This window comes from Phyllostomus hastatus, unplaced genomic scaffold, assembly GCF_019186645.2.
Source record: "Phyllostomus hastatus isolate PE091 unplaced genomic scaffold, TTU_PhHast_1.1 phas_scaffold_1674, whole genome shotgun sequence".
NCBI classification, from domain to species: domain Eukaryota; kingdom Metazoa; phylum Chordata; class Mammalia; order Chiroptera; family Phyllostomidae; genus Phyllostomus; species Phyllostomus hastatus.
The window spans coordinates 17,655,191-17,676,938 of record NW_025334011.1 but is presented as its reverse complement, the minus strand read 5'-3'; the positions used below and the strand labels follow the sequence as shown (position 1 = coordinate 17,676,938).

The following is a 21,748-nucleotide window of genomic DNA, read 5'->3' as shown; positions in this document are numbered from 1 at the left end:
TGGGGCCATCCACCAGCCCACAGGACACTGACAGGGTGTATGCTGAACGTCTTCCGGCTCATCCCAGCCCCACCTCGCTCTTCCTGCCTGTCAGGTACAGAACTACAAGCTTCAGATCCTAGCTTCCTGCAGCTGTCACCCCCTGGGATGGGGCCTCATGACTGAAGGGGGGAGGGGGGATGCTGGGGAGAGGCCTCAGGACTCCCCTATTTATCATAAGGTACTTTCCAGAATCCATTTCTGTTTCTGTTCAAAAAATCCTCTCCCCAGTGGCACTGTCAGCCTTCACTAACCTACAGTCTGGTGCAAGCTGATTTCTGCTCCATGGAGAAGACTTTATTAGCTGCCTGGGACAGAATGGATATTCATTCTCTTCCTAGGATTTTAGCTGCTTAGAGTAATGAGAGTATCTTATTTGTCCCTTATCTGCATCCGAAAAGATGCTTTGCCTAGGGTCTTTAAAACTATTAATCTTTTCTTGATCCTTTGCCTCCTATGGTTCCACCCAGCACACGACATCCAGTGGCCAGCCCTAGCACCTCACCTGGAAGACAGCGTGGGCCCTGAGCCCCCTGAGCAGCAGGCCTGCCACTGAGCCCAGTTCACTCACACTTCAGGCAAAGCCTCCTCATTTCGGCCCAGAATTTCCAGTGGCTCTCAGGCCACTTGCAGGGAGTCACTCCACAGCAGGTGAGCCCCAGGCAACCCTTCCTGGACCTGGTTCTAACGCCAAGGCTTAAGGGAACTTTTGCAGGACAGTAAAAGAGGTGCTCATTTCTGGTTGAAACAGGAAGTTTTCCAAACCCCAAGGCAATCAGTTTCTGAGTGTTCTAAGGAATCCGGTTCCACTTCCTTTCAAACCTATGTCGATTCATCACATATGCAAATGGCTGTGTCCTGACAGATGCTAGAGAAATTCAGGGAAAATAATGACTTCTGGCAAACCAGTTGGAGAGGCAGGGGAATCTGTGTTTCTTAAATAGATCAACTGCTAATGGTTTTATTTTTCTCCCCGGGAATTCCTGACTTCCTCATTTTAAAGTGGGTAATAGATAACTAGACCTATACACTTGGGGACATTCATGGCCACAAGCTAGGCTGTCCAACATCGAATTTCAATTAAAAAAAATAAGAATGTAAATGAACATCAATGTGCCCAGAGGCTACTGAGTGATAGGCACAGAAGGCAGAAGAGATTGGTTCTTTTGATTTCTCAGTGTTCCCGGTGCCTTGGAGAAGGGCACAGCTACAGGAAAAGAGGCCCTGGAGACTGCGCGTCAGGAAAGGGACCAAATGGAAAGACTTCACTGTCAGTGCGGTAGCTCCACACTGGCCGGGCCAAAGGCAAAGGCCAGGGGAGGGGCTGTCTTGTCACAGGAACGCCTATCTTCCTGCCTGTCTGAATTTTTATTTGAGACCTATCTATAGATACATTTAAGCAGGTACTAAGAGCTGTAAACAGGGGGAAAAGTCTGTTATAAAAAGTCAAGGCTGTAGAGGGTAAGCTGAATGCTACTGTTACTCTGAAATGTTATTCTCACATAGACCCCACATACAAATATGTCTCCGGGGTCTCTGGTCTACCCTGTGTTGGGGCTGAGTCCAGAGTCTTGCTGCAGGGCCGGTGATCACACGCACCACCGGCCACACACATCCCTGTGCCCAAAGGGACTTGCGATTATGAGAAACCTTCTCCTTATTCAGGTAAGAGGGACTGCACAGTGACCAGGACGCTGCTGGGCCACCCGGGCTTCTCTCAAACTGCTGCCTGAGCAGAGTGAATGCTCCAGAGAATGGCAGAGTGGTTGAGGGTGAAGTTTATATTCTATGGATGGAATTTTTCTCTGAGAAAAACTACCTGGTCTGTATAATGACCCAACTTAGACTGCTGACCTCATTTATACACACCAATCAACTGAGCACACAGATTTCCCAAGCTTTCAGGGGAAATATGCCAGATGATGACTGTAAACCAGAGCTCATGTGAAATAGTTGGAGAGAGGTTATGAATAAGGCAAAAGAGCTGGCTGCAGCCACTTCAGTGCAGGGGCCTGGTCCTCTCCCCGCCTCACCCACCTTACTCTTGGATGGGACACATTTGGCTATTTTGTCCCAGCGGTCAGAAGATCCTTTTGGGTATTGCTGTAATGCTAATTCCAGAAGTTTCTGTTGGTTCTGAGTCCATGGCTCCTCTGTAGCACGACTTCTCTCTTTCTTCTGGCTCTCCTCATCACTTGACACATTTTGTTCTGATATATCAAAGTCCTTCTGCCTCTTCCCACGGAGCTTCTCCACTGGTTCTGCTTTCGGCGCCACCTCGGGCAGCCGGGCTGGCCTCCGTCTCCTCGGCTGGCTTTCCAGGACAACGGTCTCCTGTTCCTCTTCCTCCCCTGGTTCGTTGCTGTCCTCCCGCTCCTCGTCCCCCATGGCCTGTGCACCAGCTTCCCGCTGGGTGATGATGTCATCGGGCAAGGCCATGGTGGTCTTGATGGGCCTGGAATTCTGAGCTGTTGACTTCAGTTCAGAGAGTCTAACCATTCCTATGAGAAAGGGCACATCATACAGATGAAAGGCCTGGGTCAAGTCAGGTGACAAGAGTGACAACTGCCTCCCACCTCGAAGACAGTGTCCTATGCATTTTGCACGTATGATTTTACTTAATTTTCACATTACTCTAGGATAGGTATCATTATCCTAATTTTACTGATGAGGAAAATAAGTCTTGGAAAGCAGTAGAGGTGAGTGGGATCTGAACCCAGTTCTGCCTCATCCCAAGTCTTTGCCTTCCCACGTTCTGAGGAGCCGTAGATGTATACAGAACCGGCTGTGATGAAAAAATGCAAAGATCTCTCTGAGAAGAAATAACCTCTTACTTTTTAGGTAAGGAAGTTTGTTCTTCACAGTCCAGAGTTGTGAATGATCCATTAGCATAACTAAAAAGAGTCCGTCAGACCTGACACCACTCACCATCTGCAGGTGACCACCACCGCCTGTGGGGTCTGCTCCCTGCCCAGAGCTGCTTCTGCTGCCACTGTGACTCCTGCCCATTTGCTTCACTCTGGACAGGAAATGGGCAAGCCAACGCTGACTCCCAGGCACGGCAGTCGTCTCAGAGACACCCTTAAATACTGAACTACACAGTTCCTGTTCTCGCCACACCTTCACCCCCTCCACCAATGCTCTAGGAAGGGCCATGTGTATCTGCTCACTTTGCTCCTCCACGCTGCCTTTTCAGAATACATTTTTGGAGGGTGTCTGGGAGGTCAGCTTCTTTCACACAACATCTCACTGCCGAGTTCTGCCTCCATGCCCAGACGAATAATTTCATTGGTAGAATATGGATCTGGCCCACTTCCCTAGAGCCTGCAGAACCCCTTCCTGGGGATGACCCCTGGAGATCTCTGGGTCTGGGACCTGTATTTAGGTTAAGTTGGAAGGTTTAGGGGGCATTTTATTACCTCCTGGTTCCAGGCAAACAGTATGGGGACTCTAACAAAATTCCAGTTAGTCTTGGAGGAAACAGATTTGGGGAAACACAGATTCTTGGGGAGGTTGCTTGTCGTCTCTTCTAAAGGACCACGTGTGGTGACGCGGGGACGGGGGGGGGCACAGCAGGAAGACTGCACACTGTTTGTCCACAGTTGCGTGGTGTGTGGACTGGCTTTCTCCCGCACCCCCTGCCCTGCCAACACTAGAGAAGAATAACGTTATTTATAGTTCTTTAAACTTATTACATACATCTTAGCACCCACTAAATGTTTAGTGCTGGATTGGCTTGTTGGTGCCTTTGAGAGGTTTAACTGTATATTACAGGAGGTGTAATTTGATGCCTTTTAGAGGCTTAACTGTATAGTTCCTTGGGCAAAGCTATTACACCATTGTATTTAAAGAAGTTGTTACAAAAAGGAATTTATTTTGAAGAAACTGCTTTAGATTACTGGGGTTGGGGAGTACTAACTCACCGGGGGAGCAGGTCACTGAATCTTTCAGTTGTTTGGCTTTAGTTGTCACCTGGTTCAAAATATAAAAGCAAAGAAAGAAAATCTTACTTTCCACATACCAACAACAGGTCTGGTAACCTATTCTATATACAGTCTTGGTTCCAGCTCTTCTGAGCGGGGGGACCTTGAGCAATTTCCAATCCTTCCTCTGTCCCATGCATTACCTTCTGTAGCATATAGATGTGATACTAATACCATTAGTCTGTTAGGGATGTTTTACGTTTGAAATAAGCTCTTAGCAAGATATCTGGCAGACATTAAAGGCTCAGTAAATATTACCTATTATAATTGACATGGATCATTTGTTTTCTACTTCACACAAAGGGCAGAATTAGAGAAAATACTTAAAGCCACTTGGAAGCACGCTTCACTGTTATTCCCTACCTTCTTCTCTCCAGATGACCTTGCTTCCTATGTTAATGAAAAAAAAAAAAAATGAAATGATCCATCATGAGCTTCCCTGATTTCCAACCTTTCACATTCAAAATCTGACTGTATCAACATACAGCCTTCTCTTCTTTTATTTCAATTCAATGAAAGAAATTATCTTCCTTCCTCTAAAATCCTCACAGAACTACACTGCATTAATTTGCTTTCATGTTGAACTTCTCCCTGTTCATCAGATATGTCCCATAAACCTTCCGATTTAGCTCAGGTGCCCTCTACAAGACTGTCTTCACTGAGCTGTCTTTCTGTTCCAGCTGGCTGTCAGGACAGTCCCTCCTAGTTCTCCCTCTCTTCTCCGAACGTTCCTTCACTGGCCCCTCCCATATCCTCCTGCCTCTTGTCCTCGAATATAATATCCATCAACATTCTGTCCTTGCTATTCATACATTCTTTCCATTTTTTCCTTTGGTATCACATGCCATCTGTTCAATGAGACCTAGACAAGAAATGATTAGCCTGTATCTTGGGTCCTTACCTTTACCTTGGAGTGCCAGGCTGGCAGAAGTTGACTATGTAACAATAGATCATTGGATCTGAAAAGGACTTCATTTTTATAACAATAAGTTTACTGTGTACCAGACACACTGTGCTAAGATATATGTGTACATAAATATTCCTCACAGCAACTGCATTAGGTAGGTATATAATTATTACCCTCATTTTACATAATATGAGGCAAGTCAGGCTCCAAAACCTTTGCCTTCAATCTCTATAAATGCTGCCTTTAGAATCCAAACCTCTAACTTTACAGATGACAAAACAGGCTGAGCGCTCTGTCTGCTATACTCCATGGCTCTCCTTTAACTGTCAATAATCTTACTTGGAGGTCTCCTAGCTCTGCAAACTACAGAAATCCCACACTACACTCAACTTCTGGCTTTTCCTTCCTTCCCTTTTTTTGGTTTTTGAATTTGTATAAAAGTTCATTTGAGCCAAACTGACAACACATGCTGAGGAGCAAAATCTAAATGCAGAATAACAGCTATGTGGTTTTTTAAAAAAATTATAAATTAAAAAATTTTTTAATTACAGTTGACAAACACCCTGATTAGACACTACCTAAATAAGTGATCATCTTGATAAATCTTGTACCCATCTGACATACATATTATTAGAATATTATTGACTATATTCCCTATGCTGTACTCTACATCCCCATGACTGTTCTGTAAAAACCAATTTGTACTTCTCAATCCTGTCACCTTTCTTACCCATCCCCCTACCCCCTTCCCATCTGGCAACTGTCAAGACATTCTCTGTATGAGTCTGTTTCTGGTCTGCTTGGTTCATTTATTTTGTGATTCAGATTCAATTGTTGATAGATATGTATTTACTGCCATTTTATTGTTCATATATTTTATCTTTTGTTTTTCTTCTTTTTAAAGAAACCCTTAACATTTCATATAATACTGGCTTGGTGGTGATGAACTCCTTTAGCTTTTTCTTGTCTGGGAAGCTCTTTATCTGTCTTTTCATTGTAAATGATAGCTTTGCTGTACAGTAATACCGGTAGTACACCCTTGTTTTTCATCACTTTAAATATTTTTTGCCAATCCATTCTGGCCTGCAAAGTTTCTGTTGAGAAGTGAGTTGACAATTATATGGGAGCTCCCTTGTAGAAAACTAGATGCTTTTCTTTTACTGCTTTTAAGATTCTTTGCCTTTAGACTTTAACAATTTATTTTCTTTATTTTTAGAGAAGGGAAGGGAGGGCGAAAGAGGAAGAGAAACATCAATGTGTGGTTGCCTCTCATGCGCCCCCCCCCGCCTTTACTGGGGACTTGGCCTGCAACCCAGGCCCGTGCCCTGACTGGGAATTGAACCAGCAATGCTTTGGTTCACAGGGCAGCACTCAGTCCAGTGAGTCACACCAGCCAGGGCTAAACTTTTACAATTTAATTATAAAATTATTATTAAATTTAATTTAATGATGTGTCTTGGTGTGGGCCTCTCTGGGCTCATCTTCTTTGGGGCTTTCTGCACGTCTTAGACTTGTATGGCTATTTCCTTCACCAGGTTAGGGAAGTTTTCTGGCATTATTTTCTCAATTAGTTTTTTAATTTCTTGTGTTCTCTCTTCTCCTTTCGACACCCCCATGATGTGAATGTTGGTATACTTGAAGTTGTCCCACAGGATCCCTACCCTATCTTCATGTTTTTGGATTTTTACTTTTTGCTCTTTTGATTGGGTATTTTTTTGCTTCCTTATATTCCAAATTGCTGACTTCTCAGCATCATCTACTTTACTATTGATTCCCTATAAATTATTCCTCATTTCAGTTAGTGTATCCTTCATTTCGGACTAATCCTATTTTATGCTGTTAGAATTCTAAGTTCATTTAGCATCCTTATAAACAGTGTTTTGAACTTTGCATCTGGTAGATTGCTTGTCTACATTTTGTTTATTTTTTTTCTGGCATTTTGTTCTGTTCTTTCATTTGGGACATGTTTCTATGTCTCCTCATTTTGGCTGCCTCTATATGTTTGTTTCTATGTATTAGGTACAGCTGCTATGTCTCTTAGCCTTGGTAGAATGGCCTAATGTAGTAGGTGTTCTGCAGGGCCCAGGGGCACAGCCTCCATGATCACCCACACTGGGCACTGGAAGTGCACACCCCTGTGCAGGCTGTGTTCACCCTTCTCTTGTAGTTGAGCCTTGATTGCTGTTGGCACATCAATGGGAGGGATTTAACACCAGGCAGATCAGACTATATATAGTTGGATCATGATTTTTTTTATTGTGACAGTCTCTTTTGATTGAATTGTTTAATCCTTCCATATACGGTATATATCTGGAAAAAGTACAGCCATTGTTAATATTATGAGAATGGTTTGTGCAACACTGATGTAACCTGCCAGCTAAGGAGAATGGACTGGAATATGCATGCATGAACAATAATGACTTCACTGTATTAGTCAGTGGAGGCGGTAAATACCATTGATTGAACATTGTTCTGTATGGCTGTTGTATTCAAAATGACTGAGAGAGTAGAGCAATGAGTGTATATTAAATTTTGCATTAAACATTCATCCATGGAAACTATTTGGATGTAATGAGTGCAATACAAAGAAAAGCGTGGCACAAATGTTTCAAAGATGGTCAAGAATCTGTTGAAAGTGATCCACATTCTGGAAGGCCTGCAACAAGCAGAACACCTGAGAATGTTGAATGTGTATGGGCTGCAATCAACAAACATCAGTGACTGACAGTGCGAGAACTAGAAGCTGATCTGGAGATTCCAAAAACTACTGTCTGAGATGTTGATGTAGGATCTTGACATGAAATGTGTCGTGGCAAAATCTGTTCTGTTGCTTCTGCTACCAGAGCAGAAGGAACATCGTGCTGCAGTTGCTAATGACTTGATTCAAACCATTACCAATGAACCAGATTTCCTCATGGAGATGAATTGTGGGTTTATGGCTATGATCTAGAAATGAAGGCCCTGCTGGCCCAATGGAAGTCATTTGGTTCTCCATGCCCAAAAATGGTGCAGCAAAGTCGCAGCAAGATATAAGACCATGTTTCCTGTGTTTTTTTTTTTTAATTGGGGAGATGGTGTCCATCACAAATACATCCCTCCAAGCCAAACAATTAATGAGGAGTACTACTTCAATGTTCTTCATCAGTTGAGAGATATATGACAAAAACAGCCACAGCTGTGGGCAACCAGTGATTGGCAGCTTCATCACAACACTGCACCTCATGCATCACATCTCGTGCAGTTTTTTTGCAAAGCATTTTCATGTTTTGAGTCACCCAGGTGACTCAGCCCCTCTGTGGTCCAGATTTGGCACCCTGAGATTTCCGGCTTTTCCCAAAACTAAAATCACCTTTGAAAGGAAAGAAATTTCAGACCATTGATGAGATTCTGGAAAATATGACAGGGCAGCTGATGGCAATTCCAACAAAGGATTTTGCAGGGTGTTTTGAACAGTGGAAGAGACACTGGGGGACTGTGTGATGTCCCAAGGTGCCTACTTTGAAGGGGACTGAGGCATCATTATCCTATGTACAATGTTCCTTGTACCTTGTATCTTCTTCAATACATGTCTCTTTTTCATAGTACAGGACAGGCTGGATACTTTCTGGACAGCAATGTTATTACTGATATAGTTGGAATTATGTCTTTCATTTTATTTTTCGTTTTCTTATTTCTCTATGTCTCCATTACTACTTTCTTTGACATAAGTGAATATTTCCTAATGTAGCCTTTAATTTAAAGATTTTTTAGTATACTTTAAAAATTTATTTTTCAATAACAGTTTACAGTCAATATTTTGTATTAGTTTCATTGAGAATACTTTTATGAGCTTATTTTAGGGGTTGCTTTGGGGTTTACCACATACATCTTAACTTACAAGAATCGATTAGCTTCAAATTTATATTAGCTTTATTCCAGTGATACACAGAAACATTCTACCTATATAGTTCTATCCCCTTTGTATGATTATTATACATATTATCTTCTTATATATTATAGGCCCAACAATACATTATATATCTTATTATTTTATACTTACTTTTTAAATCAGTTAAATGAAGAAAATGTGTTTATATTGTCTTTTTTAATTACCTAATTACATTTACGGGTATCCTTCATTTTTCATGTGGGTTCACATAATCATCTGGGGTCATTTGGTTTTAGACTGCAAAACTTCAGGTTTTGTTCACCTTTAGAAGCTTTTATTTTGCATTCATTTTTGAAAAATGGCTTTAAATATGTTATTCCATTGATTTTTGGAGTCCATGGTTTCTGCTGAGAAGCCAGCTGTTAATTTTATTGTGGGGCCCTTGTAAGGGATAAGTCATTTTTCTCTTGTTGCTTTCAAGAGTTTTTCCTTGTTTTTTGACTCTTAGCATTTTTAAAATTATGATGTATCTTTTGTGTGTATCATTGAATTTATCCTACTCTGAATTCACCAAGCTTCTTGGTTGTGCAAATTAGTGGTTTTCAAAAAATCTGGGAAGTTTTCACCCATGGTTTCTTTGTATATTTATTTTTCTCCTTTTTCACACTTCTCTACTATTAGAAATCCCATTATGTGTATGTTGGGTTGCTTAATAGTGTCTCATGTTTCTTTAAGGCTCTGTTTCTCTTTCTTCATTTGTTTTCCTCTCTGTATTCAGCTTATATAATCTCTATTGGCCTATCTTCAAGCACACTAATTCTTTCCTTTGCCAGTTCAAACCTACTGTGGCTTTATAGTAAATTTTTAATTTCAGTTATTGTACTTTACAGTCCAGAATTTTTATTTGTTCTGGTCTTAAAATTTTTTATTTATTTATTTATATTTTTAGAGAGAGCAAGGGAGAAAGGAGAAACATCAATTTGTTGTTCAACTTATCCATGCACTCATTGTTTGATTCTTGTACGCGCCCTGCCTGGGGATCAAACCCATAACTTTGGCGTATTAGGACAATGCTCTAACCAACTGAGCTACTCTGCCAGGGCTATTTGGTTCTTTTTAATAATTCAACTTTTTTTGTTAATATTCTCTATATGATGCAACACTCTCATCATACCTTCCATTATATACTGCAGCAATTCTGGTTACTCTCTTCATGCTCACTACTCCAAATTAGATTTGTTATTCTTAGTTTCATGTTTACTTGTTTAGTGGATGGCTGGATTATTTTAGCCAGCCATCCTATTCCCCTTTGTCTGCCACAGTTTTAAGCTTCTGATGCTGCTTCTTAGTGAACAGCAGGTACGAATATATATATCCAGTCATCTTGGTATAAGAGAGGTATTTGTAGGTCTCTCTTCCTTCCTTTACCTGACCACACTGAGCTGTTAAACATCACTAATTATAAGGGAAATGCAAATCAAAACCACAAAGAGATACCACCTCACACCTTTTAGGGTGGTTATTATCAATAAGACAAGAAATAACAACTGTTGGGGAGGATGGAGAAAAGGGAGCCCTAGCACACTGAAGGTGGAAATGTAAATTGGTGCAGCTGCTATGGGAGACAGTACGGTGGTTCCTCAAAAAATTAAGAACAGGGCTACCACCATATGACCCAGCAATCCCTCTTCTGGTTATCTTCTCCCCAAATATGAATATACATATTTGTAAAGATATATGTACCCCCTTGTTCACTGCAGCCTTATTTACAATAGCCAAGACATGGAAACAACCTAAGGGTCCTTTGATGGATGACTGGATAAAGAAGAAGTGAGACAGATTATATTTATAAATACTTTGCACCCATTAAAATTATTAAATATTATCATTTGCGAGAACATGGATAGATCTTTAGCGCATCATGCTATATGAAGTCAATCAATGGAAAAAGGACAGGAACTATATGAGGAACATAAAACACTCATGTTGAATATAAAACAAAAAGAACAAACTCACTCATAGACACAGACAACAGTATGGTGGTTACCAGAGAGGGGTGCTGGGGGGAGGGTAGAATGAAGAAGGTAAGGGAGTCGAGTCTGTGGTGAGAGAGGGAGACTAGACTTTGGGTGGCGAGCATATAATGGAGTATACAGGTGTTGTATTATAAAATTGTACACCTTAAACTTATATAATGGTATTAACCAGTTAGCCCAATAAATTTAATTTAAAATTACACTAATTACTAGCTGATATGCTATTATTTACCAAATACCCTGGGCTGCAAATTGCTCTACAGACTAATCCAATCAAATTGTGGCTCTTTTGAAGAAACAGTTTCTGAGGTCAGTGTCTGATATTTGTTCTGATCTGAAGGCTCCTCCAGAGAACTTACTACCCATGAGCTGGTTTGAGGACACCTGGTTGGTGACTATCTGTACTGATAAAACATTCTGAGTTGTATATGTCACATTCTGGCCTGTCTACCACATACAATGGAGAGCTGCTACAATGTTGGGCCTTCAGATCCTCCGTGTCAAACAAACAATGAAACCCAATGGCATGCCACTACATTTACCTTTTAGCCATATTTTTCTTCCACTTAAAGGCAACTTAAAACTTATTAGAATGAAACAAAGCAAAGCTGATCAATTTTCTACTTCTATGTGGCCCAACAATTACTTTAATAATCTAGCATGTTTTCCAAGTCCACATCTCCTGGTACTATAATATGGTGGTGTAACAATGATAACTGCAAGTGATCATTTTTTCTTGAATTTCTCTTCTTTTCACTTGTTTTTGTTTTCCTCAGGGGGAGGCATGTATATGGTGATAATGGCAAAATATTTCTCTCCTGGGGGCAAGTTTGGCATCTTTAGCAAATCATTTGTGATTCTGAGCAGATTAAGAAAGTTTCCAAATAAGCAATGGTCCATAAAAGCTCAATGGCCAGGGTGTCTCTGAGTGTAATATTTGGGAAAGGAAAATCGGCTTTCAGTGAGCATGGTCATCATCAAATCTATGTCTCTCCTATAGATCTAGATGACTTTGATTAGATAGGTGCCAATTCACTCTTGAAATGTTTAGTGTTATTTTTCTCATATATTCTATAATAAAAATTTTAGTGACTTTTTTTTTTTTAATATCACATGCAATTGCAGAAGATACAGTCTGACTTAATGTAACTTCATGACAAGGTAAATTTGGGACTTTTTTTCTAGTGCTCTCTTCAAAGGGCATGTGTTCCTACATATGTCTGATAGCTGAGGCTTTTCTTCTTCTTTAGAGTCTGAACAAATAACAGCATGGGCTAGTTCTTCACCTACCATCTCTCCTCCATCTGTGTAGTTGCCATGGAAATGGAGAGAGTGGGTGACCTGGGTTCTGGAAGCCCAAGAGCTAAAGCTTGGAAGCTACCTCAGGCATAGGATGCTGAGTCTGGAGCATCCAGCCCTAGCACACTACAAGTGTCTGGCTCACCAGCATGTCCTCATGTACATAGAGGATGCAGTGTGCCAGCTGCTACAAAATAAGGAAGATATTAGCCAATACGGCACTGCCAGGTTCCTCAATGAACATTTGGACAGTGTATGCCAGGGAACTCCATTCTCTTTCAGAAACTCAGCTTCATCCAAGCCACTCCTCAAAACAGGGCATTATTCTTACTGGCCTGCTAGAGATGCATCTGAACTGTGGGCAAAAATGGTGCTCTCAGAATGCTGGCTGCCAAATGCCAAATGGGTACTCCCTTGACACAAGTCTACAATATTTTCTGGAGAAACTGAAATAGCCCTAGAAAAAGTCCCTACAAATGTGTGACGTTTAGGACCAGATCTCAACCTATTTGCTGTACCATGAAGCTCAATGTCAGTAAGCTCCATGCGTTCAGATAACCAGCTCTCTTGGTCATCTCCCTGTAAACATGAATAGACACATTCAAGGATCACCAAACTTTGGGGAAAGTCTCTAACATGATGACCAGGAGCCAAGACAAAACAAATAGGATAGAAAGGGGGAATCTCAAAAGAAGCAGTGACAATACAAGGAGCAGAAGAAACCCTTAAGAAAGCTCTCATATCATATCTTTAGGAAAAAACAGAAGATATTGGATCAATTAAGACAAGTTTGCTATAAAAATAAAACTAAGAAAGAGTTCTTGGGTATTAAAAATATAATAGCAGAAATAAAAAATTGAAATTTAAAAGCATAGTTGAGAAATTGCCCAGAAAAGACAAAGAAATAGAAAAAATAAGAGAAAAAAATACAAAAGTACAGGACCAGTCTAGGAATATAACATCTAAAACAAAAATTGGGCTTCCAGAAAGAGAGAACAAAGGAACTACAATGCCATAAAGCTTCTCAACAGCAACACTAGAAGCTAAAAGCTAAAAACAATAGAGCAACATTTTCAGAATTCTAAGAGGAAGTTATTTCCAATCTAGAATTCTGTACCAAACCAGACTATCAATCAACTATAAGAGTAGAATACAGATTTTAAATGGGTAAGAGCTTACATTTTAACTTCCACATAGCTTTTCTCATGAGACTACTGGGATGATGTATTTCATCAAGAAATGAGAATGAGCCTTGGCTGGTGTAGCTCAGTGGATTGAGTGTGGGCTGTGAACCAAAGGCTGCTGGTTTGATTCCCAGTCCGGGTACATGCTTTGGTTGCAAGCCCGGTGTCTAGTTGCGGGCACATGAGAGGCAACCACACATTGATATTTCTCTCCCTCTCTTTCTCCTTCCCTTCCTCTCTCTCTAAAAATAAATAAGATCTTTAAAAGATCAGCTAAAAAAAGAAATAGAATACATCTAAGAATATGAAATTATGGGATGTAGAAACAAGGGATCCAACACGGAAGAGGGGTAAGATAGAATTCTTAGGATGATAGTGAAGGATAGACCCAGGACAGCCATTTGTGCAGAACTGGAAAGCAACTTGTTCAGATTGGAGCAGCAGGACAGTAAGCTCCAGGAGGAGCATGTGCAGGAAAATTAAAAAATAGAACTGATCAAACTATTCTATAAAATTAAATTTAGTTGGATAATTAAAGATTAATACTTCAGTTGAAGCAGTAGTAATTGATTCTTAGAAACTCTAAGCAAACCAAGAAGAGGTAATTATTCCATGAAAAACAAAAGGTTGTATAAGAAGGAAAATTTAATAATAATATTCCTTGTGGCTTAGCTGTGAGTAATATTTACACACTCATAAAAATGTAAGTAATAAACATTTTAAGTTAAAATTGGTACTATATCTATACTGAAAAGAAGGGGATGGGCTGTATGTGTGGTGGTAAAAAAGATAATTTGTTATCCTCAATGAAGAATCCAAAGACAATGTCTAAAACTTTAAAAATCTAGAAATAGCAGCATAAGCATATTATGAAAAATGCAAAATGAAAAAAATATTATGGGCCAGGAGCTAGGGCGGGTTTGGGATAACACTGGACCCACATGTGTGCTGACACTCACATGGACTGCAGGATTGCGGGGTAATCTGTTTCGTGTTCTGATTCAAAGCAGAAAACACTTTACAATTCTTCCTCTTAACACAGTTAAGCCTTGTATTATCTTTAAAACTCATAGGGACCCTATGATTTTGTCTGGGACATACGAGTTAGGGTTGAGTGAATGAAAAAAATTTAAAATAAGTTTTGTTCCTCTGGTGAAAATAATGATGAAATTATCAGAATATTAAATTAGAAAAATGGAAATGATATTTCATAGGGTAGAGTTATGACAAGTAGATAGTTGCATGGTGGCACATTTCTACTCAATGTACAGAAGAATCTCCCAATTTTGTGAGTGATATGAAATGCATGCTCATGTACCTGGCATCCTCAGATAACTCAGGAAATAAATATTTCAAATTCTGACTGACTTGATGATATAAGTGTTACTCCTATAATACAAATTATGTAACTGTGAAGTACATTATTTCCATTCATTTATGTTCAATTTTGGCCAATTTTCTGTTTGAATTTAACACTTGTATTACCAACAACTACAGCAGGTTTCAAAAACAAGGCACTCTGTTACCTGACCATTCAATAAACGACCTGAAAAATGTTTCCAACTGGTAGAAAGCATTGTTCATTTTTTAGTATTTCTTTAATGCCTTAAAAATTTTCTCTGGATTCTCTCTGTATAGAAAAATACAAGAATACTGTTTATCTTGACATTAAAAAAGATGGGCTTCCATTAATCTCCTGATTACCTCTCTCAGTGATTCAGACAGCCACTTACCAGATGAATGTACTTTTGCAGATAACAGTGTAGTTCTGCAGGTATTGTTTGTCCACCAGGGAGACAGTTTAAAAACCTAACATAGTATATTCACCTGTCTTTCTTTTTAAAAAGTAGCTTACCAAAATTTTTAGCACAAGAAAGCAATTTTAAATTACAATTATTATTAACAATTAACAATTATTAGCAATTATTATTAACAATTATTAGCATTTACTCAAGAGTCACCAGTCTGTTGGCTTGCTGCCACTCTAAGTGATACACAAAAAGGTGTAAAGGAAATCCTAACTATAAAGTATGATGCTACTACCAGACCACAGACTATAATGTGAGTTAAACCAGTTCATTCATTAATAAAGTTATCCCTAGTATTCAAAGTGCATATGATTGTAACTAGTAAAGTCGATCTAGCCTTTAAAGCAGATACCATCTTCTTGTAGTAAGTTACAGGGTTCTGATGAATGTGTACATAATACAAACTCAGTATATTAGCAATGCATGACACTAAGTAGGGTCCAGAAAAAGATATATAACAATGTTTTTTTGTTTTGTTAAATGGGAGATAAATAGTAAAGATCTTTCATGTAGTCTGCAAATATGCTTTCCTCGAATGAGTCATTAAAAAGATGAACAAATGTTCAGTAAGAGTTTAAGCAGACCTTGAATATTTGTGCTTCAAATATTCAAAGGGCATATGGGAAGGGAACCACTTACAGAGGTACTCAGGAATACAGCCATATTAGCGGCCAGTTTCCTGGGACACTAAATAAATATTTTGCTCTCCAACTTATCCCCCTTTCGCCCGCCAGCACCTCAAGAAACCAAATATTTCACTTTGACGATATTATTTGATCATGGTAGGCAAACAAATATGCTGCCTCACATGCAGGGTTAAACATGAAGATTTTGTTAAACCAACAGGGCAATATGCCTTTAATAAGAGTTGTAGGATCTGGGTCCTAGTCTCTGCCTGCCACTAACTAGCTTGTACCCTTGAATAAATCCTTGATGTCTTCTAGAACTCGTATGTGCAATAAAAGTGATTATTAGAGTGATTTACAATTGTGTGATGATTCACATTAAGAAAGTATTTGCATACGGCCATCACATTCCACCCCTTGACCACCCTGTGAAATTGCTAGTGCAGATGAAGAAACTGATGTTTGCTCCTTTTTTAAAAAAACTGGGACTTCCAGCCAAGATGGAGGCATAGGTGGACATACTGTACCTCCACGCACAACCAAGATTGGAACAACAACAATTTAGAGGCAGAATAACACCCAGAACTGATAGAGAATTTATCTGAATGGAAGTCGGACAGCCAAGAAGTTGAAGTAGACCCGTCCATCCAGACCGGTAGGAGGGGCAGAGAGGAGCAGCTGGGCACGGGTCCCGGCATGCGAAGAACAGGGAGAACTGGGCGTATAAGGCAACCGGGAGCACATAAGGCATCTGGGGCGCACAAGATCGCAGCGAGTGGACCCTGAGTTCACAAGAGGCAGCTGGCAGACCCAGTGAGACAGCGATTGTGGACCAGGGCAGAGCGCACAACCCAGGATCCCAGAGAAGGGACTGAGGTTCCAGGAGAAGGGAGCTACTGCCATTGTTCCCTCCCGCCCCCACATACAATGTCACAGTCTAGCGACTGGGGTGCCCAGCCCTGGTGAAGACCTAAGGCTTCACCCCCCCACCATTACAGGAGGTTGATTTTGGGTGCAAATTAGATGAGAAAATGCAGGTTACCATAAAAGGGATGAAGGAAAACACACGGAGAACCAATAGTGATGGGAAGGAGACTGGGACTCAAAACAATGGAGTGGACCAGAAAGAAGAAAAAACAACCAAAGAGAAAAGAATGGAGAAATAAGAATTCCAAAAAAAAAAATGAGGAGAAGCTTAAGAACCTCCAGGACATGTTTAAACATTCCAACATCCGAATTATAGGGGTACCAGAAGGAGAAGAGGAGAAGCAACAGATTGAACATGTATTTGAACAAATAATAAAGGAGAACTTCCCCATGCTGGCAAAGGAAATAGACTTCCAGGAAATCCACGAAGCTCAGAGAGCCCCAAAGAAGTTGGACCCAAGAAGAAACACACCAAGGCACATCATAATTACATTAGCCAAGGTAAAAATGAAGGAGAGAATTCTAGAAGCAGCAAGCGATAAGGGGACAGTAACCTACAAAGGAGTTCCCATCAGACTGTCAGCTGATTTCTCAAAAGAGACCTTACAGGAAAGAAGGGGCTGGAAAGAAATATTCCAAATCATGAAAGACAAGGACCTATATCCCAGATTACTCTATCCAGCAAAGCTTTCATTTAGAATGGAAGGGCAAATAAAGTGCTTCTCAGATAAGGTCAAGTTAAAGGAGTTCATCATCACCAAGCCCTTATTTTATGAAATGTTAAAGGGACTTATCTAAGAAAAGAAGATAAAAAAAACATGTATAGTAAAAGGACAGCAAACTCACAATTATTAACAACCATACCTAAAGCAAAACCAAAAGAAACTAAGCAAACAACTAGAACAGGAACAGAACCACAGAAATGGAGATCACCTGGAGGGTTAACAACAGGGGAGTGGGAGGAGGAAAGAGAGGGAAAAGGTAGAGAGAATAAGTAGCATAGAATGTAGGTTGAAAATAGATAGGAGGAAGGTAAGTATAGAATGGGAAATGTAGAAGCTAAAGAACTTATAAGTACGACACATGGACATAACTAAAGGGGGGGATGTGGGTGGTAGAGGGTGTACAGGGTGGAGGGGAGTGAAGGGAGAAATGGGACAACTGTAATAGCATAATCAATAAAATATATATATATATATATATATATATATATATATATATATATATATATATATATATATATAAATAAAAGAAACCGATGTTCAAACTAATGAGGGACCTGCAAGGTCACACTGCCCGTACATGGTAGAACTAGGACACCAAAACCAGGTTTTTCTTAAATTTTGTTCTCTTTTCACTTTTCTTCTTTGTCCATAAGACAAAAGAGTACAGTAACTTCTTTTTAGTTTATTCTGTGATTCACTGGACGTAACATTAAAGAAATATCTTTCACTCCATATCAATGATCAAAACTTCATTAAGTGCTGACTTAGTGTGTTGCTGCACTGAGAGCAGTGGCATATGCATAGATCTAGTGCTAGCCACCTCCAGGAGCTTCCAATGTGCTTATTTCCTTGCAAACTTATTCAACAGATTTTAAATTATTTAGGACTAGGCTTATAAGAAAGAAAATCACTGTTTAGTGTTTTACGAAAAGCCTGTTACTTCTAAATCAATAATGGCTAAGCAAGGAAAGAACAACCCGAAACGGGTGCGTACCGACAGTGCGGGAGTTCGGCCTCACTTCTCAAGGACCATTCTCTACTACTTTACCTGAGCCACTGGCATTCACCCACTGGGGCATTTAGTAAAGATTCATCAGATCTTCTGTACTTCAGTTCCTCCAGTGTGTGTCGGATAGACCTCTCAGTGGTATCTGTCACCCTATCGATGTGCAAGGGTTCAAAGAATCCAGCAGGCTAGATGGATATCTCATGCCTCTCTCCACTATTCTGTTTGCTCCGCCTTAAGTTGTGTCCTCTGAAAAAAGACAACTGAGCCAGACAAAAGGAGAACAAGGGCCTTTGACAGGGGTACACAGGCAGGCAAAAATATTAATAGATGACTCTAGAATCCCTCTGAAATAAAGCTGTCTTTGTTGAAGGGATAATCCAGCAATTGTTTCAAGCAGAGGTTAAATATTCCCAGTGCCCTCCTGGATGTAGGTGTCAGCTGCCACCTAGCTTCAGAGGAAGGAGCAAGCTGCTCTGCAGCACAAATGAAAGAATCTGGAGCACAGGTTCAGGGTTATAATCTGGAAGAGAGAAAGTAAGGGAAAATGGAAGGCAGAGGAAGAGGGACAAAGCCAGAAGGGGTAAAGATAAAGGACAAAAATACCTGGAGATGGCATGACCAACAGGGCACGAGGTCACTGTAAAGGCTGGTATGGATTTTTAAGTTGCTTGTTAGAGGGTGTTGCTCCCTTCCCCCTACAAAAACACTAGGAATGTTGTCAATAGTGTGACCTTCAGGCTCCATTTAATCTAGATCCACTCCTCCTCATTAATGCTTTTGTATGAGTGGATTCTTTCTGAGAAACTCGATGTAGTACCATACAAAGAGGGCACGCTAGGATGCAGGTATTTGAGGGAAGAAGAGTGAGCAAAAGCCCTGGTAATTAACAGAGATACTGGGAAGACGTTCAGCCTTTCACAGGAAGTGGAATCATTGGTGCTCTCGGACAATTGTTGGTCCTAGATCTCTGAGAGGCAAAGAGGATCCTTCTGAAATGTGGTTACAATAGTATGACAAGGAAAAGGGGAAACAGCAATTCTAGAATGCAATTTAAGTGGTTTACTATGTAATTTTGGCACAGCATCTAACATTTGTCTGCCTCCAGACTTCCTACCTATATGAACCTCCTGAAAATTCATTCCAAATCTAATGATGAGTTCTGTACCCACACAGAGGCATTAAACTATTGTCATTTAGCAAGGTCACAGGATATAAGGCTAATATACAAAATCTGTTGTCTTTCTACACATTATCAATAAACAATCTGCAAAGGCAATTAAGAAACACAATTCCTTCATGATAGCCTCAAAAGATTTAGATACTAAGAATAAGTTTAAGAAAAGAAGTTGCAGACTTATATACTAAAAACAAAAACGTTAGAGATAGGAATTAAAGAAGCTCTAAATAAATGCAGAGACATTCCATGTTCATTGCTGTAGATATTCAAAACTATTTGGAGAGAGTTATCCCCCAAATTGATGTATACATTTAATGCAATCTCCATCCAAAAAATCTTCTGTAGAAACTGATAAACTGATCCTAACATTTCTATAGACCTGCAAAGGATCCAGACAACAAAATTAATTTGTGAAAGAACAAAGTTGGAAGGATTTGTACTGTCCAGTTTCAAAATTTACCACAAGGCTACGGTAATCTGGACAGTACCATGTTTTCAGGATAGGCATACAGATCAAAAGAATTCTAGAATTCTTTTGAGGGTACATAAGTAAACCTTTACATTATGCCAATTGATTTTTGTTAAAAGTACCAGGATAATTCAATGGCAGAAAGAAGAGTCTATTGACAAATGGTTTTAAGACAACTGAATATACATGTGCGCCAAAAAAGAACTTGACCTTAACAAGAAAAAAATCAAGTGTTAGTGAGGATACAGAGAAACTGGAACCCTCATGTATTATGTGAGAATATAAAATGGTACTGCTACTTTGTAAAACTTTTTGGGCTCTTCTGCTGGAAGCATGGAGGGTGCACAAGAAAAGAAAAAGGTTCCTGCAGTGCCAGAAATCCTTAAGAAAAGTGAAGGGATTTCATGGAGTTGAAGATCAAGCACCTAAGAAAGATGTTTGCCCAAAAGGTGCTTTGAAAGACAAGAAGAAATCTTATCTATAAAAAAAAAGGTAAGCACTAACAAGGAACTTAGGCAGATGTACAGAACTGAGATTTGAATGGCTGGGATCGCAAGAAAAGCTGACAACTCTTATGTACCTGTGGAACCCAAACTGGCATCTGTCATCAGGACCAGAGGTATCGATGGTGTGGGCTCACAGGTCTGAAAGGTGCTGCAGCTTCTTGGCCTTCTCCAGCTTTTCAGTGGTGCCTTTGTTAAGCTCAACAAGGCTTCAATTAACACACTGAGAATTGTGGAACGATACATTGCATGGGAGTACCCAAACCTGAAGTCAGTAAATGAACTGATCTGTAAGTGTGGTTATGGTAAAAATCAATAAAAAGTGAATCACCCTGACAGACAACACATTGCTTGCTTGATCTCTTGGTAAATATGGTGTCATCTGCATGGTTCATGAGATCTATGCTATTGAAAAATGCTTCCCAGAAGCAAACAACTTCCCGTGACCCTTCAAATGATCTCCTCCACGAGGCAGAATGAGGAAAAGACAGCCCATTTTGTAGAGGGTTGAGTTAGGTATTCATTCTGGTTATTTTGTTATGTAGTCATTTAATAAAGAGTAACTGCTTTAAAATTAAAAAAGTTTGGTGGTTTCTTAAGTTGAACATAAACTTATTGCATAATCTAGCAGTTCCACTTTTAGGAATCTAACTAAAAGAAAAACATACATTTATACAAAGAATTGTATGTTAATATTCATTGTAGCATTACTCATGATAGCCAAAAAGTAGAAATAATCCAAATGACCAACTACTCTAGTACTTAGGTAAAGGAAATTTGGTATTATCCATACAACTGAACGATAAAAAGAAATGGCCCATTGATACATGCTACAATATGGATGAACTTCAAACCCATTTTGCTGACTGGAAAAAGCCAGATGCAAATAATAAATACTATACAATTCCATTTATATGTAACTTCCAGAGAGGACAAATATATACATATATTAAACAGATCAGTAGTTGCCTGAGCTAGGAGAATGGGAATGGGGAATGACTGCATATTGGATTGAGGAAAATTTGTGTGATGAAAATGTCTAAAACTGAATTGTGGTGATTGCATACTACAAATTTACTAAAAGTCATTTAATTGTACACTAACAATGGGAAGTTTTATGCCATGAAAAGTATATCTTAGTGTTTTTTTTAATAAAAGGAGATTAACATGAGATCTACTCAACAAATT

The 21,748-nt window shown here is 39.8% G+C and overlaps 1 protein-coding gene and 1 pseudogene across 1 annotated transcript in view; one reads left to right on the top strand and one right to left on the bottom strand.

Moving 5' to 3' along the window:
• The window catches only part of DNAJC1 (DnaJ heat shock protein family (Hsp40) member C1), a 221,766-nt gene that overhangs the window by 656 nt on the left and 199,362 nt on the right, over positions 1 to 21,748 (bottom strand). Inside the window, exons 10-11 of the mRNA XM_045858177.1 lie at positions 3,963 to 4,011; positions 2,077 to 2,540 (exon numbers count right to left, since the gene is read on the bottom strand). Of these exons, the coding sequence (XP_045714133.1) occupies positions 2,077 to 2,540; positions 3,963 to 4,011 (513 nt within the window). The remainder of the gene's footprint in view (positions 1 to 2,076; positions 2,541 to 3,962; positions 4,012 to 21,748) is intronic.
• Positions 20,391 to 21,063, top strand: LOC123831037 (annotated as a pseudogene).